Source organism: Chrysoperla carnea, chromosome 4 (genome assembly GCF_905475395.1).
Source record: "Chrysoperla carnea chromosome 4, inChrCarn1.1, whole genome shotgun sequence".
NCBI classification, from domain to species: Eukaryota; Metazoa; Arthropoda; class Insecta; order Neuroptera; family Chrysopidae; genus Chrysoperla; species Chrysoperla carnea.
Window position 1 is genome coordinate 55,287,212 of NC_058340.1, and position 27,636 is coordinate 55,314,847.

General features: G+C 29.6%; 4 protein-coding genes across 5 annotated transcripts; 1 reads left to right on the plus strand and 3 right to left on the minus strand.

Moving 5' to 3' along the window:
• Positions 1-568: 568 nt before the first annotated feature.
• LOC123299371 (protein ecdysoneless) lies at positions 569-5,078 on the minus strand. The gene is made up of 3 exons (XM_044881749.1): positions 4,810-5,078; positions 4,537-4,742; positions 569-2,852 (listed from the first exon to the last, which is right to left on the minus strand). Exons 1-3 carry the CDS (start codon positions 5,039-5,041, stop codon positions 1,371-1,373), a joined length of 1,920 nt encoding a protein of 639 aa, XP_044737684.1. The 5' UTR covers positions 5,042-5,078; the 3' UTR covers positions 569-1,370.
• A 2,080-nt stretch (positions 5,079-7,158) lies between these two features.
• Positions 7,159-17,966, minus strand: LOC123298805 (Fanconi anemia group I protein homolog). Its single transcript, XM_044880902.1, has 18 exons — positions 17,866-17,966; positions 16,270-16,541; positions 15,761-15,928; positions 15,091-15,332; positions 14,269-14,611; positions 13,808-14,031; positions 13,443-13,644; positions 12,541-12,812; positions 12,284-12,438; positions 12,060-12,215; positions 10,923-11,111; positions 10,496-10,644; positions 9,918-10,234; positions 9,010-9,197; positions 8,487-8,681; positions 8,027-8,204; positions 7,746-7,962; positions 7,159-7,588 (listed from the first exon to the last, which is right to left on the minus strand). Exons 1-18 carry the CDS (start codon positions 17,962-17,964, stop codon positions 7,159-7,161), a joined length of 3,996 nt encoding a protein of 1,331 aa, XP_044736837.1. The 5' UTR covers positions 17,965-17,966.
• Positions 17,967-18,841: 875 nt separating this feature from the next.
• LOC123298806 (crossover junction endonuclease EME1) lies at positions 18,842-21,461 on the plus strand. The gene is made up of 6 exons (XM_044880903.1): positions 18,842-18,967; positions 19,038-19,205; positions 19,986-20,161; positions 20,497-20,700; positions 21,007-21,202; positions 21,288-21,461. Exons 1-6 carry the CDS (start codon positions 18,842-18,844, stop codon positions 21,459-21,461), a joined length of 1,044 nt encoding a protein of 347 aa, XP_044736838.1.
• A 989-nt stretch (positions 21,462-22,450) lies between these two features.
• Positions 22,451-27,208, minus strand: LOC123297464 (U4/U6 small nuclear ribonucleoprotein Prp3). Of its 2 annotated transcripts, XM_044879132.1 has the most exons (5): positions 26,853-27,208; positions 26,200-26,807; positions 24,029-24,272; positions 22,818-23,325; positions 22,451-22,723 (listed from the first exon to the last, which is right to left on the minus strand). In XM_044879132.1, the coding sequence occupies exons 1-5, from the start codon at positions 27,154-27,156 to the stop codon at positions 22,480-22,482; spliced, it is 1,908 nt and encodes a 635-aa protein (XP_044735067.1). In that variant the 5' UTR covers positions 27,157-27,208; the 3' UTR covers positions 22,451-22,479. The 2 variants fall into 2 exon arrangements, with proteins under 2 accessions (XP_044735067.1, XP_044735066.1); XM_044879131.1 differs by having other exon boundaries at positions 26,200-27,208.
• Between the last annotated feature and the right edge of the window lie 428 nt (positions 27,209-27,636).

Consider the following 27,636-nt stretch of genomic DNA (forward strand, 5'->3'; position numbering starts at 1 on the left):
ATATCGTCATGAGTACGCCGGTCAGATGGAACATTGACGAAAATGTAAAATCAATAATTTTGTAGAAAAATTTTGCACCTTCATTACAGTGGCCAAAGAAATTCGGTACTACAATTAAGCTCTTATTTCCATATATGCATTTGATATTATCTGTTTATTCCTAACTCATTTTAGAAAATTTTGTATTTGCGTTAATGTGCCTCTGAATCACCGTATTGTTAGTTAGGAAAATGACATTTCGAAATTATCGAATATAATCAGTTTTAAACTGTTGTAAATATCTATCGGGAGTTTCAAATTAAGTCTATTTCATCACGTTTTAAAAAACGTAACAATCGTAACCATTTTTCTGTGAGTATTGTAAGCAAATTGAAATATCAGAACGCAGTCGTCGTGTTATACGTATTTATTTAAATTCAATGTAATGGATTCGTTTACAAATAAATTGATCGACGTTTTTGACAAAATTAGGCTGTGCATATTGGCCTTAAAATTATCAAATTAATTATTTATTATTTCGGAAGCAACTATTTCAAATTATTTTAATATAGGTATATACAATTCAAAAACGATTCTTAAAAAAAAGTTTTAAAATTTGAGCACAAAAATATTAAGTGGATCGATTTATAATTCCAACACTCCCAACGAGGATATTTTCAAACGAGGTTTAAACAATTCTATCTATACAAAACATAAAATATACTTTTTCTCACGATGAAAAATATTGAATCTGCAATTTATTTTGTCGATATGCATACGATTAAAATAACAATTTATATTTTAGACAAAAGTATCCTTATTAAAGTGGTTAAATTGATCTCAAATCTTTACATTCAGCCGCGGTGCGTAATCAAGCTAGATGCGCACATATTGTGGTAATAAATAAATCATCCTTTAGGGTAGAACAATGAACTTATACTTTGAAAATTAAAATTTTGTTATGCTGCCGAAAATCGCTTTTTTTTTATTGATTAAAAATAAAATTTTGAGTTTGATTAGTTCAGCAATTTCTCTCGGCTTTCCATCATTTGGATATCAAAAATATTTAAGCTCTACGGTGACATGTAGAATGCGATCTGTGGCAACGAAGCGGGTTGAGATCAAAGTTCGTTTTAGGGATGAGAGATCTAACCTAGACCAATAATAAAAAGTAATAGGTAGATATTTTGTATGTTTACGAGATGAAATTTTTTTTAGTTAGAAAGGTGATTGAAGGCGATTGCGTAGATCACCCACTTAGACTAAAAAAGCCGTAGTTCGTCACGACAAATCGCTCTCTGCATGTAGACTGTAGTCTGCAAACGTCTTGAATTATTTTAACCACAATAAATAGAATACCAATCACGACACTCTCTACACTTCGTATATTTTTAATCATCATCAATATTTAAATCATCTAGTTTAATACCCATAGGACCTAACAAATTTTCAGCTGGACCTGCATCACCTAATTGTGATTCCCAACTTTTTAGTATATTTTTTAATGCATTTCGATCAATATCAATCGGTTTAAAACTTTCAATATCATCAAAATTATCACTTTCTGCAATAGCTGCAACGTTACCATTTCGTTTCTTTTCAAAACTTTGACCAATAGTAGTCGATGCCAACTCTTTGTCCATAGCATCCATATATTTTTTAATGTTTACATCAACTTCACCCATTTGTTCATCCAATGACATATTTTCTGTTTCATTATCGTATTCACTCATTTCTGAGCCTGATTCTAAATCCCAACTATCATCAGGAATTGCTAAATCTAGAATATTTTGAATTGCATTCGAAAAACCATCTGGATCGAAATTAATTTTCATATCAGTTTTAGCAGGACTTTCATTCCTACCCTCATTAGGTTTTTTAGTATTTTTCACACCTCGTTTCGGTCGAGAAGGTGGTGAACTTTCACTCGGAAATATAGCACCATCGTAGCTTGATATCTGATTCATAAAATCTGATAATTTTTTTGTTAAATTCACAGGATCCGTATTTCCATTTTCGAAATTTTTACCATATCTATCTTCCAATAGTTTATCAATATCTGTAGGATTTACACTCAACCAAGAATCATCATCTTCTTCGGGTAGATTCTTTTCCAACATTTTTAAATCTTCCTCATTGAAATCTAACGTTTTGCTTAAATCTAAAATTTCTTTTCCAATTAACGGAGTACTATGTGCAGTTTCACATTTTTCTTTATAATATACTTTAGCTTTTTCCAACAATTCGTTATACTCTTTCGAATGTTCTAACAAATCTCGAAAATAATTTTGTTTATTTAAACTCTTCATAAAATTATGCCAGCTTCGATCTGATTCCAAATCTGTAGGAGATTTTGCTTGTGAAATTAAAATTTCAAATCCACAAGCTAATCTAAGACCTAAATTATGTGCTTTAAACAATTGATTATTGGACGGAGGAAGATTCCAACCAGTACGTCGGTCTGGAACATAATTACTATGACTTAGCATTGCATATAAGTGTTTTGTAAACATAACACTGGTCAAAACACGATTTTCTGGTGGAAAATAACGCATAGCCCTGCATGCTTTTAAATCAATTTGATCTCGATTGCAAAATGCTAAAACTGCCGGTGCGACAAGTTGTGGTTTGGCTTTTAATATTGCGGCTACACCAATTGGTAAATATAAAGTGGCCTTATGTAATTTTGTTGATAAATTTTTTGGATAATCTTGAATTCGTGTATTTATTTGTTTTTGGATTGCGTTGGATGCCTCTGTGACTTGTGGATTTTGAATAATTTCTTGTATTGCTTCTGATATTTCAATTGTTACTGGATTATCTGTTTCTGATTTTATTGGGATTATATGAATTTTTCCTTGATGAATGTATACCTAAATAAATTAAAATTATATAATAAAATTTGTATAATCCCCGAAATAAAAATATTAACTTAATAACAAAACTCCTTTAAAAATATTCTTGCAAAGGTTTGTTAAAAATGCAGCCCCTGAGTAAAAAAACCTACTCAAAATTTCCCGAAGAAAAATACTATTTGTATTAGTCAGTTTATAAAAAAATATCCCGTAGCAAAAAAGGTTATTTAAAAATGACCAGGCGCCACAAAAAAGTTGTTATTCCTTCAAATAAAAATTTCAGACCAGCTAGATAATTTCCAACTTTTGCTTCGAGAAATAACAATTTGAAATTTTTTAACCGTCGTAAATTTGATTTAATATCATCGTTGATATCAATGATCGAAAGCTAAATCTGAATGAATTTGGTAAACACTTTACTCAGTCATTTTACTTAAGAGTGTAAGGATTATTGACTTTATCTTGATATTAAAAAAAATGTTTTGGACACACTAGAAAAGCAGGGAATCTCATCTATAAAAACATTTTTACACGTCTGTTTCTAGAATACAATAAAATTTATTTTATTACCGAATTCATTCAGATTTATCTTTCGATCATTGATATCAACGATGATATTAAATCAAATTTACGACGATAAAAAAATTCAAATTGTTATTTCTCGAAGCAAAAGTTGAAAATTATCTAGCTGGTCTGAAATTTTTATTTGAAGGAATAACAACTTCATCTTTGTGGCTCATTATGCTTTTATTGAATAAAAGCATAATGACATCCGCATTAAAAGCATTTAAACTCTAAATTTTAAAATAAAGGGATTTTTACAGAAGATATTTCAATTCTTTATTTAATTCAAATGTACATAAACCGAATGTCTTTATTATGTTTATAATTTAGGATGAAGCGAAAGTGATGAAATACTAGGTAAAGCTCCCAGTATGTATGCCTTTTTTCAATTTCGATTCAGGTTTGTTTGTAAACTGTATCGTTCATATAAATAGGGATCGAAATTTTTAACACATGAATTCAAGTTTTCAGGCTAGACTAGATTTTGTTTGAAGGAATTCCAAAGATTTGCTTGAGAGATTTGCTAAATATCTATAAGAAATATAAAAACCATAAAAAATCAACATGCTCGTACTTTCCTTGTTGAAATTATACTAATAATATTTATTTTTATGTAAGGTATTTGTTTGCAGGAATTTCTGCACTGATTTTGTAGACTTGACAAGATTTTAAAATGCTTCAATTCTACCCTAATATTTACGGAGTAACTGTTCGCACGTACCCGTGTAAATAGGCACGGATACCCGTGTGCACGGACACTACGGTTTTTTGTCTTTACATGGTCTTTGGTCTGTGATCCACGGGTTAAATATCTTGTACCCGTACCCGTGTACACGAATATGTGCGAATAATCGTACCATAATATTTAATATCATAAATACACATTTCGATATAGCTCCATTTTCTGATGCTCAAGCATATAAATTTGTACTTATTTCAATACCAAACCTACATCTTAGGTCACTAATTCTTATTTAAAATTATTCTCTGGATTCAGAAATTTTGGATTGCTGAGTTCGGATACTTTTTTTTTATTAGCTCTTATTGATATGGATTATATTTTAATCGAAATGTGTATTTATTTATATACTTAATAATTAATATAGAAATTCAAATCAACACATTTTAAAATACCCACCCTGTTTTCGCAAGTTTCAGGATTGGCCCAATTAGGTAAAGAATTTGCAGCTTCAATCAATAAAAACTCGCCATCATTATCAATAACTCTAATAATAATGTCACTAATTTCACGGCTTAACTGGAATAACAAGAACACAATAAACCATTCATCCTCAATATTATCCCCAAAATGGGTAACACCATATAAATAAGGTCGTGAATCATCTGAAAATTGAATGAATTTTCTTTGAAGAATAACGTCATATTACTGAATTTTTTTGAATAAACCTACCCGTTTTCTCAATGCCAATACACTTATTTAAAATATTTTCATCTTTATTTATTAAACGTAAATTAAATTTATCTTTGTGCCATAAATAATTTTTCGAATATTTATCCACTATTGTTAAGCACTGGTTCAAATAGGATATTAACTTGTCTTGTTCATAATTTTCACTAAAATATATGAAATACTCAACGAAATCATCTTCACGAACAAATTCTGTAGTATTTTCCGTAGTCATTTTCAAATATTTTTTAGTTAATAATGGAAAGAATTTATTTTTATAAGTCACCACGATTAAAATTAAACAATTAACATCAATAACTGACAATAACCCTGCATTAATTTATTAGTCATATGTACACTAGTGTGGAATAACCTTTAGGACCTGTCTAGCTATTTTATTATTTATGTATGTCAGGACCATAAAGTTGATAAAAACAGGTGAAAACAAACAATTGACTGAGTTAATTGTTGAAATACCATGTATAGACAGTGTAGATGATGCAATCGTTTGTTTCTTGACGTCACGTAAATAAAAAAAAGATATCCACTTTTAAATAGCCACACACACATAACTGATATTCCTATATTAATACATACTATAAAATTTGCACCTAATTAACGCCCTCGTGGGTAAACAGTGATGTTTACAAAAAAATGTTTCAAACAATAGTTCTTTATTTTTTTATAAGGAACATTTTTTATATTTAAAGTTTTGTTCTATCTCTAACGGCTTACAAGACCCAATTGACCTATATTGCTCATTTACGAACTCGACATCACTTTTTATTCCGTAGTACGCTATAAAAATTTCAGCTTAATATCTCTTTTCGTTTTTGAGTTATCGTGTTGACAGACAGACGGACAGACAACCGGAAATGGACTAACTAGGTGATTCTATGAACACCTATACCAAAATTTTGTTCGTAGCATCGTAGCAATATTTTTAAGCGTTACAAACTTGGGACGAAACTTAATATACTATGTATATTTCATATATACATGGTATAAAAACAAAAACAAATTCTTTTATAAATATAAATTGTTTCTTTGATTGTTTTATTTTAAATATTAAACCGATGTTATTTAAATATTTCAAAAATATTAAATTTCAATTATTTTCCCATATCAAATTTTCGAATTGTTGAAATCCTTGAATTTATTATTTATTTTACGGCTAAGTAAATACTCTTACTATAATGTTTAAGTAAATACATGGTAATGGATTTTCTAATTAACCATTGTTTAAAACTAAACACAGATTAAATAGAATTAATTAACTATTTATTTTATTATTTTTAGAAATCTGTAGGTTTTTTTAATTAAACAATTAATCATTTTAAACTTAGTAGAGTGAATTTACTTTGAAATGATACGTACTGTCATTCTTAATATGTACATGTTTAATAGGGAAGGGCGAATTCAAGTTTTTATGGTTTTGAACATCTTTACACTGTAAAGCCACTCCAAATTAAGCTAGAGGATTGAAAGTCGTACTAGTATCAAGAATTTGTTCATTGGAGATATTAATTTCCCAGACCTTCTTCCGCTTTTTTATGTAGAATAGTAGAGTTTCATATTAGAAAAAGACAAATCCCATTTCAGTATAAAACATCTTTTAATAAACTAATGAGGAGGAAATACGACTTTATTGATTAATACTCTGCTGCTCGCGATTTTTTTAATATATGTAACTAGTTGACCCGACCACACGTTGCTTTGGCTCAGTTATAATACAATCAATTAATATTGTACTAAATTATTCAACGCAATCATATAATTAATAGTAATATATTTGTTTAGAATCATAAATAAGAGCACAAATTAACAAAATTGGAGCATCAAAAAAATATTTGAAATTGAAACACAGCGCCATCTATTTAATACTTACACAAAATGAAAATAAGATTGAGGGAGATTTTATAACTATCACCGCCATCTATTGAGAATTTATAGAACTTAGAAGTGAATTCAACTTTTACTATCCTATAAGTTTGACCAAAAAATACACATCTATAAAATTTCATTGAAATCGGTTGAGTAATTTCGGAGCTTAGCGTAAACGAACATCGTAACTTGAGATCTTTATATGAAAATGTAATAGTGTAAGCAGAAGAAAGCAAAATGAACAACTGATTAATTGATTTATTATTACAGTAAGTAAGATAAATATGACGTCGTTATTAATAACTAAAATAAAATACTTTAGATTAATTCTTTCATTTAAATTGTATAAAAAGACTGATTTGGATAAATAAACGTCTTTTATTTCAATACAAAAAATTGGTCTGAAGAAATAAACGAATTATGTTAAGAAATAAAAAAGATTAAATTTAAAAAAAAAAAATTTATTTATTAATTGTCATCATCATTTTGATCACTATCAGAATTTATATTACTTTCAGTAGCATTATTGTCTACAACAGATTCATCTTCAACCGATTCGTCCATGTTGACATTTTCTAACGCTTCTTTTAATGCAGGGACAATTATTCGAAAATCTCTTGATGTTCCCTGTCGCATATACTTTTTCAAATCAATTTTAGTTTTATTTGATAATCGTATAATAAATTTACTAAATTGTTCAATCTCATATACTAATTTTGGTATAAATTTTGTATCTTTTAATACTTTAGATTTCAGTTGCATTGAATTCAATTTAGGTTTTTTCGCTTTCGGTTGATCATTATTTTCTTGTGGTTGTTGATTTTCCTCGATAAATAGAATCATGTTATAAACATTTGTTGATAAATATTTACCAGATAACTGTATTACTTTTTCAAATCTACATAATAGAAAGAAAATACAAAAATAATTTTTTATTACTTAACAAAAACATTCGAAATTTGAGGTTCCATTATGGATATGTTTTTCATTCATCCTTGAATGAAGGAAATTTATTGCTTACATACCATGAGGAGTAATCAGAAAAAAATTTATACCTTGCATGTTGAAAAGCTGGATTCTCTTTAGTACTACGAATAATAAAATATTTCGTCATCGATCCTAATGTATTATATAAATGTGTTAATGTTTTCAAAAGTATTTCCAAAATACCACCCGAAGAAATAGCAATATTACTCATGGTAGTAGCAATTTCAATTAAATGGCACATATGTGAGCATAAATCACACTCATTACTCCTTAATTTATCTCTTCCTAAAAATAGAAAACAATATTAAAAATAGAATGATAAAAATTAATAATTTATTAAAAAACCTACGTTTTTCAATACTATCGTCTCCCGGAAATGTAATCATACTATAATCGGCACGAAAACGTAATATTATCCAGTCAATATCATCTAATTGCGATTTGAATATATTACATAATCCTTCTAATGCTGAAACTCCAACCTCTTCGTTTATAAGTTTAATTGTGGGAGTACCTTCAACTGTTTCCTGAAACATTTTCATTCTCAATAATTGTTCAAGCATTTAAAACGGATTGGCTTCTTTCTCACATGCGAATTAGTATGTACCTTCCGGTAAAATGTTCTCGCAAAAACAGAATATAGTATCCAGCCTTGTATAAGTCAAGAAAAATGATTCAATTAACAAATATCAATTAAATCTAAGCCATAAAATTTTGTGTAAAATTATGAGAAATATTTTGGAAAGGGTGCAGTGAGAATAGAAATTAACCACCAATTGCGAGTTAATTAAAAATCGTTCTAAACTTACATGATCTATACTTCCAATAATTGAACAAATTTGATTAGCCACATTATCAAACAATGAGTTTTCATTTTCACCTCGTGGTTGGATTAAAGCCTTACATCGCATTTGTAATAAATACAAGAGATTTAATAAAGTTGTTTTTGTATTTTTATTACAATTGATTTCTGTATCACATACTTTTTTGGCCCAATCTAAAACCTAAAAAAATTTCGTAAAATTAACGAATCTAAAAATATTTTTAAATTGTGTCAATTATTAGTCGAATATTTTAACATGTTGATCAAAGTTTCCATAATCACAACATAATAAATTGGTCAGAAAGCTTAAGAAAAATCACAAAATTCAGCATATAATTATTTTAAGTAATTGTACCAAAATGTCTGCTGTGATTTTGTAACCGATGTCTCGGAATATTTTTCTATGACAACTGTATAAAAATTTATCTTAAGATTTTTCTTTAGTTTTATAACCTTATCTCGAATATTCTCCATTTTTTGACCTTTACATTTAATAAAATTTTCCTTACTTGTGATGTATAAACACTTGATGTGGGTAAATGAGAAGTAAGCAAAGAAATAATACTTAAAATCATTGATCCATTTTTGCGTATTCCTTCTTCTTCATCTGCTTCAACATCTTCATTTTCCAATAAGTTTTCAAATGTTTCAAGGAATGGAAAAATTTCTTCACTTAGAGTTTTCAGTGATGTAGAATCTTAAAATAGATAAGATATTTTACATTGTAGGTTCGGGGAATAGTTGAGCAGAAAGGAGGTAAATTGCTGCTAAAGTCAAAAGTTTCTAGAGATAAGTACTAGCTAGATCTAGTCTAGTTAGAGTGCTCTGTTACGCCAACGACAAAAACGGAAATAGCATTTAAAAAATGCCAAAATTAAGTACTTTTTAGGTGCTAATTAGGTATCAAAATCAGAAAATAGGTGCTCTGTAACTTACACTGCAACTTAATACTGAAAGTTGCGTTGTTACTATTATATGATGCTAGCAACGCAATAAAAATAAAAATGAAATAATGAATGTTAAGGAAGCACAATTAGGTATTTATTAAGTGCTAAACGGTCAGGATTGCGAAATTGCCTAATTAATAGCTAAAAGTCTCAAATTTCGGAAAACAACTGACCGTTTAGTATTTAATAAGCTTATCACTTAATGAATTATGAAATAATTTATTATTCTTTTCATCACATAATGCTAGGAACGCAACTTTGAGTATTGTCGAGTTGCGATGTAAGTTAAAAAGTACCTAATTTCTGTCTTTGGTACCTAATTAGCACCTAAAAATTACCTAATTTTGGCATTTTTTAAATTCGATTTCCGTACTTTGTCGCTGACCTTACAGAGCTTAGTTAGAGCTATCTACAGCTATGGCTACAGTGTTTTGGTATCATTAACAATTATATAAATCTGAATAACTTACCATTTACTTCATTTAGGAATTCACCCAATTTCTTTTCATGTTGATTACAAACGATTTGCAAAATAGTATAAAATACTTCTAATGATAAAGCAGCAATTTGGCGATCAAAGTCTGCTAAATCATCAATTCGTTGTATACATCTTTGATATATAATTTTGGCTATATTCGTGTAATTTACAAATGATTCATTATTTGATGGTTTAATTTCTGGCGTTGTGTTTAATAAATCGAGTAACGTATTTAAAATAAATCTATTGAATTCACGATTTGTTCGTAGATGACTTGATTGTTGCTTTGTTGCCCATTCAACAGAATCTCTATGAGAGAAATAGAAAATATATTAATTTTGAATTTTTTTAAGAATCATTTTTAAACTTTATTTTGCGAGGTAATAGGAAAATTTTTTTACTTTCAACGGTTTTTGGAAGACATAATGAGTATCAAAAGAAGCTTTGGGATAAACTGAGAAAAGCAGTATTCTTTGCGTAATACTAGCAATATTTCTTATAATACTAGCAAAAAAATTGCCAAAAAAACGATACGTAATAATTGAACGCTCCCTTTTTTAAAATACTTACAAATATAACAACGACACAGTTTTTTCAATGACGTCCAAAGTAATAACATGTGTTTTAAGTTTAAATACTGGCGTTTTACTGGATGATGCTGTCTTTTTAACCACTGAATCGTCCTTTTTCCGTTTTGTTTCTTTCTTTTTACTCAAATTCTATATAATTAAGAATTATTATTTAATTCTACGGCTAAGTAGATTAAAGGTCACAAGATACATAAAACGTTCGTTTTTTCAACCTACTTTTAACAATACATTATGTTAAATAGAATTCACGCGGACGTCAATTTTGACGCATATTAGAGCTGTATTAAGCACAATGTAATTCTAATAATTGTGGGCTTAAATCAACTAGCGTTGAAAAAATGAGCGTTTAATCGATACTCGTGTGACCTAAATAGTTATTTTTCGACTAAAACAATAGACATATTTACTTTTCCGAATTCCATAAATCTCGTATAAGCTTTAAATAAGTGAAGTACTTGTAATCCGGAATCAGATGTTTTATCCCATGAAAAAATTGTGTAGCTAATTAAAGCTTCGTAGACAAGTAGTATTTGTTGTAATTCTAACAATTTTTGCTGTGATTCAGGTAAAATATCTAATAAATCAGTACCATTGTCCTGTATAAAATTAAAATATATTAACGTCATATAGACTCATTTAATAGGCCTCGTCCACGAATTTATTAAATAACCGCAAAATTTTTTTCAATTCTTTATATAAATTAAATCAAAAATGATAATCAACGTGGAGATATGAACTACAAAAAGCAATAGCAGGCCCGTGCGCTGGAATCATCCAAGGGAGGGTTCAAACTTTTGTTCATCATGTTTGGTAATAAAGTCAATTATGTCAAAATGTGCATTATTTTCGAGGTACAGAAAGACACTTTTCCAAAACTGTGATATTGAGCTCTACATTGAGCGAGGCTAAAATGTTTAGCCGATTTTTAGACATTGCCGATCTCAGGTATGTTTTGAAACGACGCAAAGTTGAAAAGGAGTATTCATTCATCGCTGTTATCACACACAAAACTGCTAGAACACGAAGCATTTGATAGACATTTGATGACTCATTTTCATTGCAAATATCGAACGCTTCGAGTAAATTTTTGTCGCTATGTCGAACAATTCGTCCACTTAGATGTCACGGAAATCATCATGCAAAATTGAACAATATGATTCAAAAAGTTTCGTACAAGAGTCTTCATCAAAATTTGCCATTGTGTTGGGAAAGAGACAAGCAATATTTGATAAAATATTGCGATGGTTCAAAAATCGATGTACGGTGTGTAGATTGTGATCCGGAAATAATTCTTTAATATGTGGTTTTTTATACAAAAACGAAGAATATCTACGTAGAAACAGTTTAAACAGCTAACTAGTCAGTGGAAATGCGTTTCATAAATGTTTGCATTTATGGAGCGATATTATTAGTTCAGATTTATGTGGTGAGATTCTAAATGAGGGGGGGGGGGGTGTTTGGCCTAAACAATAGCTTATCGATAATTACTATACCAATCACACCAATAAATAATGATAATTTGCGTAAACCTATTATTTACTTACCAACTCAAAATTAGTCACATCACAGCGCGCCATATTATTAACTAAAGCTATTAATTGTTCTTTCAAAAGTGTAAAACTTCTAATATTGATATCATCATTTGATTTTAGCTTGGAAACAATTAAACCTATGATGAATATTAATTTGGCAATTGGTTCCTAAAATAATTATTGTAATAAAATAAATCCAATTAATAGCCCAAATTTGATTTGATTATTTTACGTACATGTAAAATAGCTTCTGTATTTTTTAATTGTACAATACCTATTAAATTTAATGGAATATTCTCATCGTCTTGATAAAATTGACTAAAATGCGAATGTAAAAGATCCAAACCATGAGTTTGGAGTTCTTGGTTTTTACTGATTGCATTAAATAAACCTAGATAAACAAAAAAAAATCATCACTTGAAAAGTTTTTTTGCGATTAAAGTCGCGCGCATCAGCTAGTATCAAATAAAAACAAGATTCATAAATGTTATACCTTCATATAGTTGCATTTTAACTTCCGATTGCATAATAAAACATCTTTTTAATATATGAATAATTTCCAAACATAATACTTCGTTACTATGAACATTATGCGTCGGTGTTTCATCACGACGCTTTTGTGATATTATTTGTGATAATATAGATCTACCTGAGGTATTTGAATGACTACTCTCAGATTGACTAAATGCAACTAAATTACACACTTTTAAATTCTCTAATAATTCTAAAAATCCTACAATTGCAATTTGTCGAGTACTTGTATCACTGAAAATAAATAGTTATGAAAAAGAATTGATTGGAGTTGGTGAAGCTGCATCTTTTTAATCATTTTCTTCAAATTATGTATACACACTCCCTACCCCATTTCAAATTAGTCTGCTATCCAATTAAAAAAAAAAAAAAAAAAAGAAATGTCTACTGAAATTGCTATCGTCCTTTTTTTTTACGGGTCGAAAAGCTTTTAATTCGGTGTGATTTTGGAGATATCTCGAAATATAATTTAATTGTGAAATAATCTGAATTTTAATGCTTTTTAAATCGAAATTACTCTAACTTCTCCTTAGACACAACATTCTGGTTGATTTTGCTTCGAGATATAATCCTTTATATACGATTTTAGAAACTAATAAAGAGGGACGATTTTTCAAAAATGAAGGAAAAAAATTATATCAACCAAATGTAAATGATTTAATTAAACTTATTCCATGGAAAAACTTGGGTGCCGCTTATTGATCTTTTAATCCGAATAAATTTATCTTTGTTATTTAATAAAACACTCGGTTTTTAAATATAAAATTTAACAGATAAAAAAATTAGTACCGTAAGCCGTATTAAAGCTGACAGTGTATAGCCATAATCGAACTACCTCAGTAGTTAAAAATAATAAAAACTTACCATGAATAGAGAGCTTTTCTTAAAACTAATACTAATGAATCTCGAATATTAAACGAAAATTTTATCAATAAGAGTACTGATCGAATAACAAGTACTGCTGATGTACTTGATAATTGTAATAATTGTTCCACAATTTGAACAACAATATTTTGACTTTGATACATTTCATAAGGTGCAGCGCGGCATAATTTGTAGAAACATTCTGAAATATAAACAATTTCATTTAGTATACTCCCCTCAAAAATAAAAACATTTCACTTCTTTTTCGTTAAAAATACACAATATTGGCGCTACTCTCGTATTAACCGCACAAATAGGCATTATTTGTGATTTTATCAATAAAAAATAAATTAAAATTTATTTACCAGGATACTGAGTTTTGGATTCTTCAGCAAGTATTTTATTTCGAAGTTCTTTTAAAACAATAGGCGTAACATCCGATCTCTTTTTGACTATTTTTATTAAAATTACATAGCTCAATCTCCATTGTTTTTCGGCTACTAATTTTCTACCAATTGTTGGACTTGTAGAGAGTAAACAAAATGCTAGATTTATTAAGCCTTGAACAACCATACCACGTACTTGTAAACTGGAATGAATACGAACTGAAAAATTTCTTTTCCGCTATCGTTCCAAAACTTGATTAAGGGGTTATATCTAGTGAGAATTTTCAAAGAATCGATTTAAGCACATATATTTAAGTACATTCTCTGGAAATTTCAACTTGATCCGTGAAATATTAACGCATAAAAAAATTTGCACTCACAACTGGATATAACCCCTTAAAGCAGTAAGCATGCTCACAGAAAGTATAAAAACAACATACTTGCTATCAAGAATTGTATTAAATATTAACTTTAAATTAACTCTTTGTGGTACAGTATCTCTAAACCATGCTGATTCAAAACGTTTTTGATCTTCAATAATTGATTTTGTGATCGCATACTTAATAATATCCAATACATTTTCAGTTTCATTTAATTTCACACATGATATTGATAATAATACAATTATTTGAAATGGATGTAATATACTTTCAGGGGACGATGATATCAATTTTATAGAATTTATATAATCTTTTATAAATCTCCGGCCTGTGTTTGCTGAATTATGTATATGATAAAGTACAGTACTTTCTGCTTGTATAACTTCTAAATTATTCGTACCATCTGTAAATTATTTAAAAATATTATTTTCTTACTAACATTTATTTAACTCCACTACGCGTGCTTTCTTATGAGATTTAAATATTAATCTTTTTAACACTGGACCTATCATTTTATGAATTTTGTATACAGATTGATCAAGAATTCGTTAACATTTTAAACGGCCCTGATATAAGTCATTAAACGGAGCACACCGTGATTTTTGTTTGCATGATTATTATCGAAAAAATCAAATTAATTCTACAACTAATTAATCGCGAATCCAAAGAAGAGCAATCGGAGCAATTGCCTCCTCTAAAAAGTAAAGAAATCAATATTGAAAATAATTACCAAATAACTTTCAGCTTGTAGCGATAATAAATAATTAGACCAGGTACCTTTTTAAAAAATTTTGTATTTACTCTAATCATTTGAAATATTAACGGATTTTTGATTCATTCTGTATTTACATATAACAAATAAAATTTATTTAAATAAATAACCTAGTTCATCATTTTCATCGAAAATGCTATCCTCCGAATCTCCAACTTTATTAAAACCGATATACAATCTTTTTCCAAAATAATCTTTCAATCTCATAATAACTGCAATTCCATTTTGATTTTCACATAATTTTAGTAATTGATAAGTAAATGCTGGAATTTCTTGAGGAGTCATACCATCCATATACTTCCCCAATTTATTTACAATTTGTAAATGTTCTTCTTTTGATAACGGGATATTGCTAAATAAAATAATTTTTTTGAAATATTAATGAAAAAAGGCGCGTGCGGTACGGTCTGATGCGACCCTTAAGATCCACACGAATAACTTCCCAGCATAAAAAATAGTTATAAAAAATTAATAAATTTACATATTACAGATGAACATCATTTAAATTTACCAGGAGTTACAGTGTGGTGGATTGTCAGCACAGAGTTTAATTGAAACATTCTTTTTTGATAACAAATAAAAATTCAAAAATTAATTTTATAAGTTTGAATAAGCAGATAAAATATGTACTCTGACTCAAGTTTGGCCTCTTTAAATTAGTTCTTAATCCGATAGATTGCCTATTTAAGTGAAAGAGTTCCCTACATTTTTTGCAAGACAGTGGTGAAGTTTTATTATTCTATAATTGACTGACATAATAAATTTTTGGTGTATCCTTACATAAACATAGCCGCCAAAGATGTAACAATATTTGTTGACCATTTTATAACACAAAGTGATTTGATTATTTGAGATTTGTATTCCGCTCCAGTCATTTCTGTATCGTAGTGCTCTATTTTATCTTTTGTCATTAAAATAGTGAGCAATTCTGTTAATAAATCTTTCCAACTAAAATTGAATTTATTATTATACATTTTAGCATACATTATGTATTAGATCGAAATGCGTTACAGAATCAGCCAGTCAGTGATTAGTTTAACTATATTTTAGCTGTGTTCTTTTTCTTGGCGTCAAGTAGTCAAAAACGTAAACTTGCCGCCATAGTTTGCACATGGTTTGCACAATGGGATTTAAACATATTGAAAAACGCCAATGGCCCAAACTTACGACACCAATTTACGATTTCGACAATTTTACGCCACGCAAAGGGACACATTTGCGCAATTAAAAGCGATTAAATCGTAATTTCTCTTAATAAATTTTAAAAAGAATTAAAAATTAACATTTACCACATCGAATTATTAACCTCATACTTTTGAATACTTTCTATGCAAAAGTCGACTAATTTTAATAGCTGTGATGTTTTAAATTTACATATCTTTGATCCTAATCGTTGAATTATTTCATTTTCATGATTCATTGTTACACCACCTCGTTTTATTTTTTCCAAAACCACTTGTGTCATTTTGAAAATTTTTTCGGACGATGCTGAAATTAATAAATAATTCCATATGGGCAAAGCGTCTACATGTGTAATGCGTTGTTCGATATATTCACATAACTGAAATTATATAATATTTTTAAAAAATATTTTGTCTATAGTAATGGGTACTTTTTATGCAGTTCCGTGAAGAGTGATACTAGTGCCACTCGCCACGGATATTCGTGCCTTTAAGGATCACAGGGTAGGCGCTACGACAGGTTGAACGCCAAAGGGCCAAAAAACGCGCAGGCTTCTGGTAAATCGACCCAATTCTCAATCCGAGACGGTACTTAGTTTATCCACGGATATCCGTGTTTGAAATTATAGGCACGGATATATTATAATATAATATATCCGTGCCTATAATTTCATATATTAAATATATATTAGTTATATAAATTAGAGGCACACATATCTGTGGCGGGTGGTAATAGACATTCCATTTCATGAAATGTGGAGTTTTATTGGAGGGGATCCCAAATACTATCAATTAGACAAGCTTAAAATTAATGAATATTAAATGCGATTTACTTATTATAATAAGAAGATAATTGAATATCAAGTGCACAAAATGATTTTTTCGACATTCGACAAAATAGAGTGTCCGTAGACTGATAGACTGAAAATTACAATTTATGTGTCTCGGGAGACAAACTTCAATCTCGTCTTGCATTTATTATTCAATTATCTGCTTATTAATACTTTAATATAAATAAAAACATAAAATGCATATACAACGATTGATATTCTTTGTTCGAAGTCTCAAGGTTGGGGTTTATAGTATCTGAAATAATTCTTATGAACAATGGCTCCCAATCAAATTTTCTAAAAATTAGCAAAATATGTTAGGTTTTGAAGAGTATAACAATAGCCTCATTGACCACAAAGCTCAAAAGCTCTAAGTTTTTAAGATGGGGCATAACTTTGCTTAATTTTCGAGGCACGCCATTTTAAACGTGATTTTTCGTTTTCATGAATAATAAGGTTGCAAAGTCTTCGAAGTTGATGGCATCGGAAACGATTCGCTGGCCACCCAACATGTACTTTATAATAGAACATCTAACCGAGTAATCTTTTTTTTTTTTAATATTAACTTTATCAACTGTTTGTCTGCTTATTATTTAATTTCTTTACTGCATTTTGTTTTGATTCGACAGTCCCAATAAAAAGGCAGGATTAATAGATTTAATAACTGCAGATGATAAATGTTAAGCTGGCATATTTAAATGTCGTCATGTCATCATTAAAACTAAATGCCGAAAGCTGGCAAAAAATTTAAAAATACGAAGAAAATTTAAACAAAAGATTTTCCATAATGGAAATGCAATTCCTTTTCCAGAAATGGATACATCCATATCCATTTCTTTGTAAACAATACAAGACTGTTTAGTTTTACACATACCTCTTTGCTATTTTTTTTATCTATCAATTTTTCAAGTTCTTCAGATTTGTTATTTGCACCATATTCACGAAGTAATTTTTCAAAACTTTTGTTATCCATGATTTTTCAGTTTTAGACACTACTTTTTCGGCTAATTTCACAAGATTTCTAATGACACACGAATCATTTCGCGCCAATTTTATTTATATTTGACATTTGTGATGAACAAGATTTTAGCGGTTAAATTTTGTTTATTTTTTATGGAAAACAATGGCTGTGTTCCAATATACAAAGTGAGTATTGGGCAGTGTTGTAGAAATTTCGCCCTGTTATCTAGGGTTTGCCTGTTTTTCAAAACATGAAGTTATATGAAGGAAGCAAAGGCAACAGATGAATACAGTCAAGAAGATGAAAATATAGTATGCAATATCTGAGATGATATTTTCGCAAAGAGCAGTGGTCAATTTTAATATTTTATGTTATTTGTATGTTTTTAAATATTTAAAAAGTGTTAAAAAGATAGTAAATAAATACTATAGACCTTTTCATTTGTGAAAAGTGTTTACCTTTTGTTTCGGACAGTTTGTTAAAAAACTAATGTGGTAAAATGAATAAAAAATATCTTGTATTTTTGTCCAACTTAAATACTGTCTTTCCGAAACAATAATGAATCGTAATTGAAATGAAAAGGTCTATTTTCCCAACATGGTAGAATATGGGTAGAATACACTTTTATCTGTTTATAGGATTAAGCAATAATTATAAATATAGGTAGGTTGTGTTTTAAACCGTGGTTAGTGTTCTGGTTCAAATTTTAGAACACACCCTAACACACTTGACAAATAACATCGCCACAAACGAACCTCTGCACAATCTATGGAAAGCTCCCCATCCCTCCACCAAAGAGCGGTTAAATTTTGAATTTGACACTTAGCTAATTTCGATATAAAAAGTATGAAATAAAAAGCAAAAAATAGAAAAAATTAAAAATTTAATAATGGAGAAAGAAGAAGATACTAAATCTAAAAAACAAAAATTAATAGATTCAAAAAACAATGCAAAAGCAATGAAAAATGCATTACAACAGGTTAATAATAATCTTAAACAAGGTGAATGTTTGAAGGTAAATTTATATTAATATAAGCTCGCATCAGAGTATCTTGATAATTTTATACAGCTTTTGATATATTTAGCTTGTTACAGTAAAAATCGATGAAAATATATTCGGTTGTGAATTTGGTATTTCTATAATAAATGTACTTGATGAAGCCAATATAAAACATGAACGAATTTCACAACCCGTTCCAAATATAATTACATGGACCAAAGAAATTCAATTTGTTGATAATGAAAATGATCAAGTAAGTATCACTATTAATCCCTAAAGATTAGGGATAAAGATTCCTAAATTTCAATCAAAATAAAGGGTGGTTGTACACCAATTGACTTTAAATGAAACTTTTATTTAAAGAGAGAGAGTAGCTCGACTCAGCCAAATCTATAAGCATACTTTCTAGGAGTATAAAACAAATATTGGAATCTAAAATTCAATTATGAATTGATCTTACATATTTTGCAAAGGTATAAAAAAGTATTTAATGGGAACTATTTAACAGTTACTGACTAAAAATGTGAACCACTGTAGGTTAGGTTGGGTGGCTGTCCTGGGGTGGGACACACTTAGACCATAGGGTCCGTTGTGATACCGTAAATGGGTTGGTCAATCCCCGGCCACTGCTCCATAAACCATTTGGAGCTGTTCAAGAACAGCAGGAGGGCTTAGACGTCGACTGACTTTAGGTCAGAGAGGTCGTCAAAGAGAGGCTGGCTCAAGTAAGTCCATCTCCTCATGACAAGAGCTGGGCAGTAACAGAGAAGATGAGACATTGTCTCCTCGTCACCATTGTGACAGCTCCTGCAGTAGTCGTGATACACTGCCAGGCCCACAAATAGTTACGAGAACCACTGTAACTATTTTCTAACTTAGACCCCAAATTTATGATTGAAACGTTTATTCAATATGGCCTTATCATTACATAGTTACGCCGCAGTACAACTCCTGCCTCCTCCTATCTTGCGTACATATTTGATGAATAGACCTTTGACTATAACATCTATATGACATATTTTAAATGTTTAAGGCACAAATATGTTCAACATATTCGGATGAAAATTACGCAGTTTTAATTTTAAATTGGATTCAAATTGTTGATTTAATTGAAAAATCATTATTCAAAAATTATATTATCGAGAAAAGAACAATCTTATCAAATAAAAAAGTTACACTTGGACTTTATGGGCTGCAACGTTATTTTAAGTAATTATTTAATTATTATCTTTAAATACTCGAAAGATGGGTGTGTTAGGACGAACAGAGTTCCTATTAAGTTAAGTTAGATTTTCAGAATAGAAAAACATTAACGTCTAAATGACTGAGTAGTGAGTACAGTACTCTTTGCCATTGGCAGACTAAGAAAAATTGCGTCAAATGTTTATTGAGATGAAGTATCTGCAAGGTTCTGAACTCATTGAAAGAACTCTGTCCTGGTCGAAAATTTAGTTCGATTTTCTGAGTGCCTAACTTAGCTTAGTACGAACTTTGTCCGTCCGATCATATCCATTGAGAAATTTAAATAATATTTGGGATTATAGACATTGGAAATGTAAAAAGAATGAAAATACAAAAAAGAAAACTATTTACGATAATACACCTAAAATTTCACCGAAAGTATTAGAATCAGAATTAACTGAATTGCAAATATTAGCTGGAATAAATCATAGAACTTTGGAAACGCCTGAAGATTTAAATAATATGGTTTTACAGTTCACGAAATCAATTGCAGAAGCACAATTCAAGTAGGTATTTTTTAATTTATGGTTGAAATTTAGTTTTTACTCATTAGTTTTATGTGAAAAATTCAAAATCGAATGAAAGTGGAAAAAACCATTAATATGAATTTTTAATATCAGCAATTGGGGATAATTCTGATGCCGAATTGGCCATATTACCCATAAAAATTTAAAACTAGACTTGATACTATGACAAAATTTGAAAGTGAAATTAAAATTGATTAAAAAAGAAGTTAATCAAAAGTTGCCCATCTCCTTTTAACAGAAATAAAAGTCTATATTAGAGCTGCAGTAATTAATGTTTGTTCGTAGATTTGAGAAGCGATCAAAAGAAGAGCAAGTGAATTGTTTTGTTAAAAATTCGAATAGAGATTGTGTTCGTGTTGATAAAGATGGAAATGGACTCCAAAGAGTTTGGCAACAACAGTTAATGCAATTTACTTTAGCAAGTTTAGAAATTGTGCAAGCAATTACATCCAAGTATCCAAGTCCAGATTCATTATTTGAGGTATGAATTAAAATTAGAAACGGGAAGAATTAAAATATCGAATAATAATTTATAGGTCTTATCAAATTTATAAATTTATTTATAGGCATATGAAAATTGCACACCAGAAGATGGTGAACGTTTACTACAGGATTTATTAATCAGGAGAACTGCTGGTCCTATTGCATTTCAAAGAAAAGTTGGACCAGAAATGAGTAAAAAAATTTATAGCTTTTTCACTAGTGATGATGGAAATACTATTATATCTGCAGATGATTAAATATTATTCAATAAAGGTTTATATATTTTTTAAAAGTTTATTTATTTGAAATTCAGAATTACACGATCAAGGTCAAAGCCTTGGTTTCTATCATAACCTTCCCCCCCCCCCCCCCCAAAATAAATAAAAATGTTATAAAATAATTTTTCCGCTCAAATCTTACATTGAGATGAAATGTCATGGATAAACTCTGGGATTACTAGGAGAACATATACCTATTAAAAATAGTAATTAAGTGTCTAGAGTATTAGGAGAGCATCTGTAAAAACTAACATGTTTGTTTAATAAACTTATTATTTAAATTTATGATATTTTTTCGTTCAAATTATTTGTCTAGCGTGTTTTTCCTAAGCGGTAGATTTTCAGGCCGTGAGTTTATTTTTCGTCAAACCTAAATATAATTAGCTTGAAAATGAGAGGTAGATCATGCAATTTGATAAAGAAATAAGGAAGATAAGGGTAGGGTAGAAAAAAACTTGCTAGAGTAATAATATGTAATATTACACATCCCTTCTTTTACTGCATATATGATTTTTAACTGATCTAATTTATCATATTATCATTAAATAAGCAAATCATCTAGTCTTTATTTTGATACGCAACAGATTTGAAATTGGTCGCAAATTAGTCTCATTCCTATTTAATCAATTTGTATCCTTAAAAATCTCAAACGTGTACGCTGGGCCTGAGAAATTCAAGCAACAAAAAGTGGCTTTGCTTAGTTGCTTTCTTTTAATTATTTTACAAAGAAATAATTTTAGTATTGGTTAAAGCTTCTGTTAGCACGGTTAATTTAATTCGAATATTCGAGTTATTTAATATTCTCCGTGTATATGTTAAAAAATCTACATTCGTAACATCCCTGCTGATTATATTTTAAAATGAGGTTTCTAAAGAAAAAAAATTATTAAAGCATTTAAAAATAATTTTCATTAAATGATATTTTTTATTTATTTATACAGATCCTTAAACTGAAATAAAAAGCATTGTTAATTTCAAATAAATTAATACAAAAATTTTATACATCATCTGCTTGTTCTAACACTGCACCACTATACGCTAAGTCCCAGTAATGTTCAACTTTATGCTTTTTAAAATGTTCACGTGCCATTTTCTCTGTAGGGCAAATTTTAAATTTAATTTCACCAAAATTTCGTTGTTTTGTTGATCCTTCCCAAACTAATACACACTTATTTGGTTCATCATTACCGTCAGCGTTTTTCACAATATCCTCTTCCCATTTTATTCTATTCAACATTAATCTGAAATGAATTCATACCTTTACATATATTCAACTATAGAAGTTTTTTTATAGTTTCCGATAGTTTCCGTAAATACTTAAAAGAAAAAGGTTACCTTTTGTATTTTTTCTGTTGTTTCATACCACCTTCCACAACAACAACACAACAATCTTTAAACAACATAACACACCCGGTCATGTATAATTGTTTCGCATTCGTTTCAACTTTAAACTTTTTGGAAGCATTTTCATGTAAATCAGTGATACGATAAACTGCCACTTGAACACCTAAAGATGTGTCTTCTTTAATTTTTCGAATTTTTTTATCTCGTTTCTGTTCAGTTGTAAGTTGTCGTGCAGCATTTGCTTCTTCGTGTGCTTTTTGTCGTTTTGCCATCTGTTCTCTAACATGTGCTTCAATTTTGGTTGGATCTTGAACAGCTTCCGTACCTAATACACGCATTAAATTTGATATTCGTAGTTTTGGTTCGGGTGGTGCTTCAAGTCCTAAACGAATTTTTTCTTGTTCTTCTTTCCACATTTCTCTACGATTTTGTCGGCGTAATTTTTTACGTTCTTTTTTCGTTAAAAATACAGGCATATAAACTGGTTTACGAGGATCCGCTAAAAATTTAAATTTTTTATAATTACATTATCCTCAATAACTGTCTTTTCATTTGACTACGGTAAAAAAAGAGTAGGCTTAAGGTTGCGGACACACTAACATCGATTTAAACGCACGTTGAACCGACTTTTGTTAAAATTACACAGTTTAATTTGAGTTGTAACGTGCGTTGATATTGAAATGAGTCTGGAAAGCTATATTTAACGCAATGTATTGCTGAAATACACGTTGAAACGTGCGTCAGTTTTGATGCTAGTATGACCGCAGAATAAATTCATGGAGCGAATAGACCTTTTCATTTCAATTACGCTTCATTATTGTGTCGAAAAGATACAAGATAATTGCTATTCATTTTATCAAATTAGTTTTTTAACAAACTGTCCGAAACAAAAAAAACTTTTAACAAAATGAAATCGACTTATCGAAATATAATGTAGTTAAAATTATTGTGTCCACCAGCTTTCAAACAGATAAAGAATCATCAAAATCGGTTCACCCAGTCAAAAGTTTTGAGGTAACAAACATTAAAAAAAAAATACAGTCGCATTGATAATCTCCTCCGTTTTTGTTTGAAGTCGGTTAAAAAGGTAATCAATTTTTAAAATGAAAAGGTCTATACATAGTTTATTAAATGAATACTGAGGTAATGACTGCAAAACCTTAAAGTTACGTTAGTAGTAAAAATTAAAAAAAAAAAATTACTTGGTGGTCGCATTTGTGTCGGATGTTCCACTAAATTACTAATCGCTGATCTTTTAATTGCTATTTTATCATTTTCCATTTTATTCAAATCATCGACTAGAATTACAGAATCCCACCATTCCATTGCTGGAATATCTTCAGTAAAACTCTCTGGTTTTGCAATTAATGCAAGTTTTGTTGCTGAAGATATTCCCGTTTTTTTAGCTATTTGTGAGATTTCATTCTGTAATTTTTCTAATTGAGCCTAAAAAAACAATGAATATTTAAGTAAAATTCAAAAAGGATTTTATAACAAGCAAAGGATGAGTTTCGATAAAGGCCGCATCGATCTTTTAACCGCAATTTAAAATTTTAAAATATTTTTTAATTTATGTAATTACAGCACATAGCCTTTTAGACCATAAAATACTGATGGATTAAGATTTGGGTCCTCTACAGGTCTTTCAGATGAAATAATTGGATACAAAACCATAATAGTTTGGTTATGACAATCGACAAAAACGAATTATTTAATTTCTTTCATATTCTCGGAGTAATAAGATTTGATTCGGAATAATTTCAGTAGCACAACGGAAGTTGATTCAACTGGCAGTCTTGGTCCTCTAGCTTCTACCTTGCAGAGGGGGACTGAAAAGTATTCCTTTTTTCACTAAATTTTCGAAACAATATTTAAATATATAGTGTGTCCCCGGATAGAGTTAACTATACTTCTAAATTTCCTTATTTTGCATTTTAAGAAAAAAAGTCATTCTTTATAAGAAGTTTTGCTTATTCTGAAAAGTATGTAGGTATATTTAAAACTTCTAAATAATGTACAGGGTAGCCAAAAATTTGGAATCACTATTTTTATTTTTGGTAAACTATCCTTCTTTTTTATATGTTGGCGAAATGTTACTAAGAAAAGTTACTCGCAATTAACAATTATGACTCTATACAAAATATCAAGAAGATCCGTGTACTTTAATTATAGCATCATTTTTTATTTGAACAAAAGATCTAATTATAAAAAAACGTAAGAAAGAAAATAATAATAAATCAATTAACATGTACTATTCGAGAGTGTATTTTTTTGTGGACTAGTTTAGAAAATTAAAAAGAAAATTTATTTTCTCGGAATCATAATTGTTAATTTCGAGTAACTTTTTTTAGTAACATTTTGTCAACTTTTAAAAACAAAGGGTAGTTTACCAAAAATGAAAATAGTGATTCCAAATTTTTGGCTACCCTGTACATTATTTAGAAGTTTTAAATATTCCTACATACTTTTCATAATAAGCAAAACTTCTTATGAAGAATGACTTTTTTTCCTAAAATGCAAAATAAGAAAATTTACAAGTATAGTTACCTCTATCCGGGGACACACTGTATATAATTTTTTTCTAGGGTGGCGATTGAGATTATATTTTGGAATTATTATGAAAATTTGTCCATTCAGTCATTGATATTTCTAAATGATTCGCAATCGCCATCCAGTATTTCTCATGAAAATTTAAGGGGAAAACTGTGGTATGCGTTGAAACAAGTTTAATGTTAAAATAATCTTCTCATTTTTTTCAAACTTTTTGAAATTTGACTTAAAAATAAAAGTTTTGGGCAAGGATAAGCACACACAGTGATACAAAAAGGGTGAACTCAGGCCAAGTTAGTTGAGTCCAATTAATTTTGATTCACAAATTTCCTGAAATTTATTGTCGAAAAGGGTGGTGTGACTCTTAGATAATTTACTATCCAGTAAATATGCGAACTTTTGGGTCACATGAATTCAATTTATTTCCGTAACATGGAGATATACAACTACCACCTTCATAACATGGAGATTTCTGATTATCCCACTTGTAAGGCGGCCTACATGGAAGACAATAAAACCTGCATACATATTATTTGCACATACACAAACAGGCAGGGCATCATTTTCAGAATGTTTGGGTCTGAAATCTTGGATCCAACAAGCCGAGCAGAAATCTCAACGGAGAAGCGGTGGATTTTCTGCGTGGCGTCTGACCTCGACAGAATCCTATAGCTCAATCCGCTAAAAATAGCATATCTTACCCGAAGACGTCTCGCTTTCGGGTGACAGGTTTTTCTCAATGAGTGCACAGAGGACCCCTTCATCTAAGTGCTAGGAACCCATTTGCGATATCCTTTTTAAATTTTATTATTGTTATTATTACCTTCATACGAATTCGATCAGCAAGTTGTTGAAATTTTCCCGGTTCATGAAATCGTAGCGCTCTTTTATTTCTAACAGCTGGTTTTGCACCAATACGATCATCAAAGAACTTTGCTTCAGAATAATCATCCACATTTTTATCACTAAATTGTGCTTTAAATTCTTCACGTTTTTTCGCTCGTATATTCGCTTTTAATGTTGGTGTTACATGCGTTAATTGTATTGCTTTACCAGTAATATCAACGGTACGACCTTCAGAGTCTAAAATCAATGGTGTTGGTTTGTCGGATGCAGCTGTTAATAATGTGTTACCCAGTATTCCAGATGAAAGTTTACTCCGAATTTGTGCTTGCAATTGAGCTATTTTACGAGCCTTTTCAGCATCGCCACGATTAATTAACCCACTATTATGTACGTTATACACCACTGATGGAGGAACAACAGGTTTTCCTGATGATGTTGTTTTGCTAGAATCAGAGGCTTTTGTAGTTTTAATAGTATCTAACTGTCGTTTTCTTTCCTCAATTTCTTTTTGAGCATTTACCATCATCTGCTTGATTTTTGTTGCTGATAATATTTCATCACTTTTGTTATGTCCATTACTCTTGCCTTCTTCCGTTTTGTCCTTCGCTGAATATTCATCACGTTTTGAACTAGATTTATGCTTTTTGGCATCAACATCTTTTGTATCAGATTCATGGACACGTTTACGTGACTTATTTACGCCAGTAAAATCATCGATCAAATCGTATAGTTTATCAGTTAATTTTTCTGCTTTCCTTGTTTCAATGAAACTCATTAACTTTTTTTCTGTTTTATGTTTATCATAACCAGCTAGTAAACATTTTACTGTCGTATTTATTACAGATATGTCACTATTACCCAAAACTTTAACCACCAATTTATCAATTGATGGTTTTAAATCGTCGACATCTCGACGAGATAATTGGGAAACCATTATTGTTTTTGTTTATTTTTTTTTAAGACAAATGACTTTTCGCTTATTAATTTAACATTATCATTATTTTACAAAATAATATCACTTATTAATCTTAAAATGACATATTTTAGATTTACATACGATGCGTTGTGATTTCACTAAAAAAAAAGTTACTGAAAGCAACAGAAAATCCTATAAAAATAACTAGTGTGCGTTCACAGACTACACTGCCGGGTTTTTACCAAGAGTGTGTATCTCCATATACATCCCTCTCTAAAAATAATGTTCAATATTGTTTACCTGCTATTTATAATGACAATAGTAATACAGAGTTTGATCAATTTATTTGATTACAATGATACCTTTAATAGACCTTTTCATCGATTTGCTTTTGTTTCGGACAGTTATCAAAAAACTATTCTAACTAAGAAAGTTATATATATTTTATCTTGCGCTTTTTGGCAAGGATAGAAAATATAAGATATGTTGTTACTTGAT